General features: G+C 48.2%; 1 protein-coding gene across 1 annotated transcript; it reads left to right on the top strand.

Moving 5' to 3' along the window:
* Positions 1-4,729: 4,729 nt before the first annotated feature.
* LOC123128699 (protein SMAX1-like) lies at positions 4,730-8,149 on the top strand. The gene is made up of 2 exons (XM_044548775.1): positions 4,730-6,194; positions 6,302-8,149. Exons 1-2 carry the CDS (start codon positions 4,969-4,971, stop codon positions 7,995-7,997), a joined length of 2,922 nt encoding a protein of 973 aa, XP_044404710.1. The 5' UTR covers positions 4,730-4,968; the 3' UTR covers positions 7,998-8,149.
* Positions 8,150-9,968: the final 1,819 nt, after the last annotated feature.

The following is a 9,968-nucleotide window of genomic DNA, read 5'->3' as shown; positions in this document are numbered from 1 at the left end:
GGATCAAATCCTACGAGGAGAGTAGAGTAAAGCAAGGATTTATTGATACCAGAGACCCGAAAAAGAAATCAGGAGCAACCGGCGTAGGTTTAGTCAGGACACTCCTATGGCAAGTCAGGGGTGAAAAAGGGAACAAATAGCATACATCGAGCATGCGGTGTCGTTTTGAAGAGCATCTATGGGACGGGCCAAGGCTGAGCGGCACCGAGGACAACCACGATGGTGACAAGACAACATAGACCATGAAAGGAGCTCACAGGGTCTCTAATCCGGCGAGGAACACCCAAACATAACCATCAAGGATGCAACTACAGTTTAGTTTTACAGTATGGGGAGGTACCTTTTTTGCGGGAAATTTTCTGTTCTATTCATCTTCAATCATGGCAGTATAACGAATACCAGAAATAATAAAAATTGCATCCAGATTCATAGACCACCTAACCCATCTCCCCTTCATCTCTGCCTGAACGAGCCAATTGAGATCAATGGAGGAGATCGGTGGAAAAAAATGAACAAAGTCAATCAAGAGTGGACGAAGGGATAAATAATAGAACATGAGAATTGAGAGCCCTTTGTACCAATTAAGTTGGATGTTTTTGCAGAATTTTACTTACGTGCTTGCTACAATAAAACGAGCGATTGAGATGCCACGAAATAAAATCAATCTTGTCATGTCCTTTGTTGTCTTTCTCCAGCATCCCAATACTCTCTTTGGTAGTGATGGTGGTGGCTTCTTCTGTAATGATTGTTGTGGTTATGGTTCAATTTTTTCGGTTCGGGTCAGCAGAGCTACCTAACCCAGTGGGATAGACGATGATGAACCTATGGTGGTAGAGGTGGAAACAGGGTGGCTCGGAGGTTGCAAGTGACAGAGGATCTCTTGCCAGGGGATGAGTCTACTAGAAGGATGATGATACATTGACGGCGAGCGTTTGGTTAGAAGGAGGTGATGGCCGTTGATCGACAATGGTAGCCATGAGAGTCCGAAAAAAAATATGGGGTGATGTGTGGCTTTATTTATAGTCATGCCTCGAGCCTTTTCTCTAATGAAACATAATCGACACTCGGAGATATAAACTTGGGAGGAAGGTGGGGAACAGGCTTGGCCCGAGAAGGACTGTCTTATCGAAGGCGACAGGGTGAGACGGTCGTGCCAGTTTTTCTTTTTCTTTTTTGACATTGGTGGTGCAAGAGGTTATTTTTACATACATGGTGCAAGGGGTTGATGTGAGGAGGCGCCCAAACATGTTGATCGGGGAGCATTAAGCCCCAACAGGAGCTAGACACGTCTACTAAGTTCGTGCATGCATGTACAATCTAGTGCACGTACGCTTTGCACATGCATACATACAGACGGGGACGGGAGGGGAGCGTGCCAAGCGAGCGAGCGTAGGTAGCTTTTGAACGTCTCGCGAACCTTTTGCGATCCCCTTTTCCGCGTGCGTTTTTGTTGCGTTGCGTCTTGTTCGAGTAGCGTGCGCCCTCATGCTGTTATCGTCGTGCCTCGCAAACAAAACGGTACGTACTACGCGGTTGGTTATGGGTAGCGTCTATCTGTTCTACCTGGTGATAATGAATAACCACTCCGCACTGCATGCGTGCGTGCGTGCGCCCATGCCATGCACGTCATGTTCGTTACGCGAAATATACTCGGAAACTTACTGGCTGAAAAGTTCACCTCACATGCATACATGGCACGGTTGAGCTTGAACTTTTTGGGTGACATGCATGGGTCGAGGTATATGTATGCATACGCTACTACTCCCTCCGTTTCTAAATATAAGTCTTTTTAGACATTTCAAATGGACTATAACATACGGATGTATATAGACATATTTTAAAGTATCGATTCATTCATTTTGCTCCGTATGTAGTCGTTTGTTGGAATCTCTAGAAAGACTTATATTTAGAAACGAAGGGAGTAGTTGATTGTTTGCCTCGGTTCATCGGACACGTAATATATGTGGTCCACTATCACCGACCCAGTTCTAATTTGAGGTGCAATATGCGAATATGTGCGCACTAATGCATATTTTATGTTTTATATGTTCTATGCAAATGTGAAAGAAGAAATTTCAAGAAATGCACCATGTGTTGCGGTTTTATTTCTTCGTTTCCGTCGGGTTTAGAACACTGCGGAATGTCATGAGAGTTAGTTAATTTGTGGAATACGTTTGTAATAGATTTTTGGAAAGTGATCCATGATATGTGAAATCTCTATCGAATTCAAAGTGAAATCACTATGAACATTCTTTGAAATGAGATAGATTTTGTGGAAATTCATTTAAACGGGACTATAGTCAAGTGATATTTTTATTAATTCATCATAACATTCATTTTAGATTGTTAAGGTTCATCCTGATCCATCAGAATATGGGGACGTTTTCAAGCTTACATAAAATATATTTAAATCATGGAAAAACATTTCTGGAATGCAATAAAAATGTAAAATCATGGTGAAACTTGATAATTTCACTAAATATACTTGAATAAGTTCTTTCTAAGATTTATTGAAGCATGTTTGAAAACCAAGTAATTTTGTAAAACCATGGATTGGGATATTTGTGAAAAAAATCACTACATTATGTGTAATCAACAAAAAAGTCATTGAAATATTTGTAAATATTGTTTGAAAATTTTAGCAAGCAATTTTTTAAAAAAATTGACATGATTTCTTTCTGAAAAAGATTTCTTCTCTGCTCCCAAATGCATGCATCTCCGATCAAACCGAGAAGTGGTTTGATGTGTAGGATTCTCGTCCTAACTAGGATCCATGCAATCTTTGTTATCTTCTCCTGCCATTGGCAAGTTTGATTGTGATGCAACAAGTTTTTTCAGAAATTCATGGACAAGGTTGCCTCTGTTGACTAACAAGTTGTACCTCCATCGTCTACTTCTTAGTTTCTATCTAAGCAACTCTTTTTTCCCTTACAGGTTCAAGGAATGGTACTAATGTGATTTGGCAGTTTGACATAATAACTAGTAAGATTTCCTTGAATTGATCTAGTACTTTGTAGCTTTGTATCTTTGCACTAAAAAATATTTACTACTTATTTATTTATTTTTAGCACTATTGTTCATCTAGCGAGCATGAATCCTAGGGTGAAAGAAGGGGGGGAAAGAGGAAAGAAGTAGATGAGTTGATATATTCATGGGGATGAGCAATTGGTAAAATAAAATTAAGAATACTATGAGCACTTTTAACTTAGACGAGTTGATGATAGTTCTTGTGGAGGATGGAAATAAAGTTAATCTCCAAATCTGACTGTTGACATCAACATGAATGAAAATAATGTGTGTGATCATGAGCAAAACTTCAATTCGTCTACTAGAAAGTCTGGTAGTCTTGGCGAGAACTTGTTTTTGGTCATATGTATAATTTAGGTGTCCCCGGGCCATCCAATCTTTGTTTGATTACCATCAGCCGTCCATTCTCTACTTTTCGTGAGAAAATTCCGCAACATAAAAAGTGCGAGACACAAACATAAAAAAATAAAGTTTTTACCAAATAAGGTACTCCTGGAAAAGATTCCTTTAGTGCATCTAGTCCACAAAGCGGAGATATAGGCAGCTTATGGCAATCGAACAGAGGCTGGACGGCCCGAGACAACAAAAATCATACATATTACCAAAATTTGGTTCTCACTGAGACTAGCAGACTTACTAGTTCAGGTATTAAAATTGTGGTCATGATCACGCACATTGTTTTCATTCATATTGATGTCAACATTCTTATCTGGAGAATAACTTTATTTTGATCCTCCACAGAACTAATGTCAGCTAGTCTGAATTATAAGTGTTTATAGTATTCTTCTTTTTTCTTTATCAATGGCCCATCCCCATGATTATATCAGCTCATGCACTACTTTCCTTTTTTATCACCATGGGGTTCATACTTGCGAGATGACACGATAGTGATGAAATTTAAAGGAATAGTTGGTAAATCATATTTAGTACAAAGATATAAAGCTACAAAGTACTAGATCAACTCAATAAAATCTTACTAGTTATTATGCCAAACTCACAAATCACAATAGCATCAAGTCAACTAAAAAAACAACAGTATCAATCCTTGAATCTGTAAGGATAAGAAATTAGCTACCTATAGATAGATATTAAGGGGTACATGATGGAGGTACGACTTGCTTGTGAGTGAACGGAGGCAACCAGAATTTACAAGTTATCTGCGGAAATTCAATTCGGCTCCCGGGTCCAAAAATAATTTTTGGAATGTCAAAAATATCAAGACAAAAAATTTATGTTTTCTTAGTCCAAATGCTACGTATAAATTTTGAGGCAAAAATGTTAAGCATTTTGGTCTGTGAAATAAAATTGAATACCAAATGCTACCCCCAAATTTCACATCAAATTTATATTTTTCACCGGCGAAATAATGCTGCTTTATTTTGCATGAAAATTGTCAAGCATGCTTGCGACACTAACACAACCACCGCAAAAAAATTCAGAATTTTTTTCTAAAAAATTACTTTTTTCGCTTTACTGTTCACCTGGGAGCCAAAATGCCCCTCCCAGTTATCTGATAGTATTTGTGAAAAACTGTAGGAATTCAGAGAAAAAGCAAGAAATGAAGGAATACATGGGCACGAGCAGAGGATACGGTTGGAATGTCGATGCAAATCCAAGCTACAAGATCCTCGGCCCCACCCTGCCAGAAGCACTTAGAAATGCTTGCACCTTAAACAATCTCCTCCTGTCTCCTCCCCGCCACTTTTTCCAGCGGCACCTCCCTCCCTTCCTCGCGCACACCTTCGCCTTTCACCTCGCCCGCCTCTCCTCTGGTGAACCAAACTCCACTCGCCATCACAGCGACGTGCGTGCGCAGTGCCCCGGCGCGGCTAAACCTATAACTAACACCACCTCGACCCCCCGGCTACCTCAGCCCCAGCAGCCGAGGGAGACCGAGCAGAGACCGACCGGCCGACCGACCCATCGAACCCGCCCACCGGCATGAGAGCCTACTCGGCGGCACCGCCCGCGGCCGTCTCGCTGCCGTCGGCCGCGGCCCCGCCGCTCACCCCCGACGCGGCGGCCGTGCTGTCCCGCGCCGCGGGCGACGCGTCCAGGCGCCGCCACGCGCACACCACGCCGCTCCACGCGGCAGCTGCGCTGCTCTCCGGCCCGGCGCCGCTCCTCCGCGACGCCTGCGTCGCCGGCCTCGCTTCGCCGCACCCGCTCCGGTGCCGCGCGCTCGACCTCTGCTTCGCGGTGGCCCTTGACCGTCTGCCCACCTCCACGGAGCACCACCACGGCGGCCATGTCGACGGCGCCGGGTTCCGCGGCGGCCCGCAGCCCCCGCCGCTCTCCAACGCGCTCTCCGCCGCGCTCAAGCGCGCGTACGCGCACCACCGCCGCATCGGCGGCAGCCCCGTCGAGCCCGCCGGCGGCGACGACCACCGCGTCGGCGTGCCGCACCTTGTGCTTGCCATCCTTGACGACCCGTCCGTGGCTCGCGTCATGCGCGAGGCCTCCTTCTCCAGCACCGCCGTCAAGGCGGCCATGCTCCGGTCCCTCTCCGACCCCGCAGCCCCTGACTCCGGCGTCTATGTCAGCGCCACCAGGTCGCTGCAGCACCGGCAGGCGCCGATCAACCGGGACGAGGAGGTGGCCAAGGTCGTGGACGTGCTGAAAAGGGCCAAGAAGCGCAACCCGGTGCTCGTCGGTGACACGGCGGACGTGGACGCCGTCGTGCAGGAGGTCGTCGCGATGATCCAACGCCAGCGCCTCGGCAATGCGCGGGTCATCGAATTCGGCAACCTGGCAGACATGGATAGGTCAGAGCTGGTCGCCAAGATCAGGGAGCTCGGCGAAGCGATCACATCGGAGCTACTGGCACCGGCGATGGTGTCACAGACCGCTGGTGTCGTGGTCAACCTCGGGAACCTCCAATGGCTCGTGGAGGAAAGATGCGCGGTCGCCTTCGGCGAGCCGCAGGAAACGAGGAGGGAGGTGGTGCTCGACACGGCGCGCGCCGCGGTGGCCGAGATGGCACGCGTGCTGGAGCACTCCGGCGGCGAAGGCGAGCGGCGCCGCGTCTGGGTGATCGGCACGGCGACGTGCGCCACGTATCTCAAGTGCCAGGTGTACCACCCGGCGCTGGAGAGCGAGTGGGACATCCAGGCGGTGCCCATCACGCCGAGACCACCGCAGCCGCCGTCGCTCGGGCTCTCTCCGAGGTTGTAGACAAATCTTTCTTGATTATGTCACGAATCCCACATGAGTATATGTGATTTTCTTTTGGCAAACCATGAGTGTGTGATTAACTGTCATATTGATGCCACAGTGCTGGAGTCAATCGAGGCATCCTGAGCAGCTCGGTGGAGGTGTTGTCGTCGGCGATGACCGGTGCAACGACGCACAGGCCGGCGACGGGCATGTGCAACGCCTGCGTGGACGGCTACGAGCGGGAGCGCGCCGACATGCAGTGTGCTGATGCGGCGAGCTCCCTCAACCCCACCGAGAAGACCATGTCGCGGTGGCTGCAGATCGGGACGCCGGCCAGCGCACGGCCGCAGCCCATCGTTGGTTTTCAGGACAAGGCGCGGGACGCAGATGAGCTGTGGCGTCGGTGGCTGGACCGGTGCGCGCAGCTGCACTCCCACGGCCGGCCGCCGGCGGTTACGTGCTCCGAGTGGAACGGCGCGAGTGTTATCGGCAGCATGCATGCGACGCTGCCGGTCAGGCCATCGGCGCCGGCTAGAGGCACGGTGGTGGACACCGACCTCGCCCTGGGGACGCCGGTGCCTTCGATGACGCCGGCACCGGCATCAGCATCGGCATGGGACACGGACGAAAAGGTGCTCGCTAAACGGCTCACGGAGGCGGTGAGATGGCAACCGGAGGCTGCGGCTGCGGTGGCTGATACGATCGTGAAGGCCAGGTTCGGCGGCGGAAAGCGGCGACGAGTAGGGCCAAAGGCCGACACGTGGGTCCTCTTCGCCGGTGCCGACATGGTCGGGAAGAGGAGGATGGCCGAGGCGCTCTCCGTGGCGATCTTTGGCGCCGGCCCCGTCACTGTGCGCCTCGGCTGTGCAACAACCGGCGACGTCGACGGCGGGGAAGAATCCGTCGTGTCGTGCCGCGGAAGGACGGCGCTGGACCGCGTGGCTGAGACCGTACGAGACAACCCGTTCCGCGTCGTGGTGCTCGATGACCTCGACCACACCGACGATGTCGTGCACGGTGCCATCGTGCACGCCGTCGAGTCCGGCCAGCTCACGGACTCACACGGCCGAGACGTCGCCCTCGGCAGCGCCATCTTCATCGTCATGTCAAGCTGGTCGTCGTCCGCGCCGGGTCAACCCACCGACTCGCCGTGGAACCTGGAGCTCCGTGTCCGGCGGCACACGACGCCGAAGCGGAGGCCCGAGCAGGAGCTCGACGGATACCGGCGCGTGAAACCACGCAAACCGCTCCCGCTTGACCTGAACTTGTCCATGTGCGACGATCACATCGACGACGACGGCGAGGACAGCGGCGGCGAGGGCTCACGTAACTCGTCCAGCGACCTGACGGTGGAGCACGAGCAGGAGTACGCGCAACCGCCCTCGGCCGGCACGCGCTCGGCACAGTCCAATGTGCACGAGCTCATCCGAGCCGTCGACGGGACAGTGGTGTTCAGATCAGTCGACTTCGGGCCTCTCAAACGGAGCGTCTCCGACGTGGTATCGGTCAAGTTCGGCGACGCCGCCGGCAGTGGCGGGTGGTCCGTGCACATGGACGCCGGCGTGCTGGACAGGCTGGCCGGTGCCGCGTGGACGGCGGCAGGAGCGTCGACCGCCACGGCCACGTCGTTGGAGTCGTGGGCGGACGAGGTGCTGTGCCCTAGCATACGGCAGCTGAAGCGTAGCTTGAGCAGCAGCGACGTCAACGGTGCAACGACGGTGAGCTTGTCGGCCGTGGAAGGCATTGGCCGTCGAAGAATGGACGGCGATGTACTATTCCCGACGTCGGTGACGGTCGCCGTCGACGGAAATTGACGCGCGCAGTCCGGCGAGCACCTTGTTTTTTTGGTTTGGTCATTAATATGATCATGGTCGGTGTACATTAGTGCTTTGTAAATGCTCAGCATCGGAGATTAATTAGGCACGGGATTAGAAATTGTATGTTCACATTTCCGGTTTTATTTCAACTACATCGGCGCCAAAATACTAAACTTACATAGGAAACCCTAGGCATTATTAGAGTTAGAAAAACATGGTTAAGGGGGAAGTTTTCTCCCTCAACTTTTCGATATTAGGTACTCAAGTGAAAAAAATTATATGAGACCAGGTCTCATATAAATCAGATGAGACCCGCCCTGATGGATGACATGTGGCATTCACAAATCACAAAGCATCTAATCTCTCCCCCCCCCCCTGATTTCAGGTGGGGGGTGGGGGGATGCTTTGTGATTTGTGAATGTCACATGTCATCCATCAGGATGGGTCTCACCCGCTAATCCGTGAGACCTGGTCTCATACAATTTTTTTCCCTCTCTCAAGGATAAAAAATGCTAAACACACACACGGGGTTTGTTACATGACTATTGCAGGACTTTCCAATAAAATTTTGAAATATTTGGTTGGATTTCAGCTGAATTCTGGTCTATTTTCTTCATCTTGCCAAACTGAAACCTGAAACACTAAAATTTAATGGAACTCAATGATTTTGGCTATGGCCGAAATATTACTGAAACCAAAATTCAAAGCCATAGTACCTACCATAAGGCCTATGCCTAATGTTGAGGATATCGCTTATCGTTAGCATCTTGTTTACCCGAGGATTAGGGATTAATTAAAAATCGTCCGATTAATCAATTTTATTGGTCGACTATTAATCAACCATTTTTTGCAAATCCTAGTTTCCCAACATAAAATAAGCTATATTCAACATCAAAACAATATTGGGCAGAGGTGTTACCATGATTCCTAGCCTTTGAATCCTCGTATAGTGACAAACAAAATAGGACAACTGTACATATTGTGTAACAAGGTCCACAAAACGTAAATAAACATAGTTTTTATAAACATAGTGCTATGAATAGGCCCGATTTATCGGTAGATTCCCAATAAATTGCTTGTCATAGCGATAAATCGGCCCAAACGATAAACGATGAAGATAAGGCATAATCTTATTGGTCACCCCAAGAGTAGCGATAAATCGCTGAATCGAAAGATTTTTTGAATAGTGCCTATATATGCCTAATGCATGTTGTTTATCAGATAACCAAATACAATAGAAAATAAAATGAGCAAAGGTGTTAACTCTTGATATCCTATCTCTAATTCTGTGTCGAGCCAATGACCAAGGGGGCTCGCAATTCATTCATGATCTAAACGCTAGAATATCTGCCTTACTTATGGTATGTTTGTTTGTGCTCTGGATTTTGTAAAAAAAAATAGCCGTGGAAAAGTTGCTTTGAGCTCATAACTGTGGGAAGCCTCGAAGTTGTGATGCTAAGACAATTGTGAAACTACAGATTTAGTAGGAATGGTTTGTGATGCCCCTGAAACCCCGGCAGCCTGTTTATATGATACTTTACAGCAAAACACCAATTTATACACTAATTGACATTTAAATGACTTTTTGGGAAGTGAACTTAAGACAATATAGATAGTTCATTGTAAGCACTATTTTTCCATTGTTACATACTTGTACATATAAATAATATAAATAGATCTTTCATCGACATGGCTATCATATCTCCTTCATTGCGCCTTTCTTTAGTTTCGTGGTGGTTAAAACAACCTTTTGTTCAGATCATGCCTTTTCAAGAGATAAGCTGCTTTTAGAAGGTAAACTTAATGGAGCCTTTGTAAATGATTAAGCTGTTAATGAAGGATGACTTCTGTTACATGAATGCTATAAAATAGCCTTGTCATGATCTCCTTTTGTTTGTATTAGTCATTGTTTTGGTAATCGTCATGATCCTCTAGGTGGATATGAGGAGTATTTTTTGCCAGTTTTGG

The sequence above is a fragment of the Triticum aestivum genome, chromosome 6A (genome assembly GCF_018294505.1).
Source record: "Triticum aestivum cultivar Chinese Spring chromosome 6A, IWGSC CS RefSeq v2.1, whole genome shotgun sequence".
NCBI lineage: Eukaryota > Viridiplantae > Streptophyta > Magnoliopsida > Poales > Poaceae > Triticum > Triticum aestivum.
This window is presented reverse-complemented; position numbering and strand designations above follow the sequence as displayed.

Bases quoted from the DNA above. Each gene is read 5' to 3' on its own strand.
- LOC123128699 (XM_044548775.1), top strand. From the start codon at position 4,969: ATGAGAGCCTACTCGGCGGCACCGCCCGCGGCCGTCTCGCTGCCGTCG. The intron at 6,195-6,301 runs GTTGTAGACAAA...TTGATGCCACAG, and splicing joins TCGCTCGGGCTCTCTCCGAG to TGCTGGAGTCAATCGAGGCA.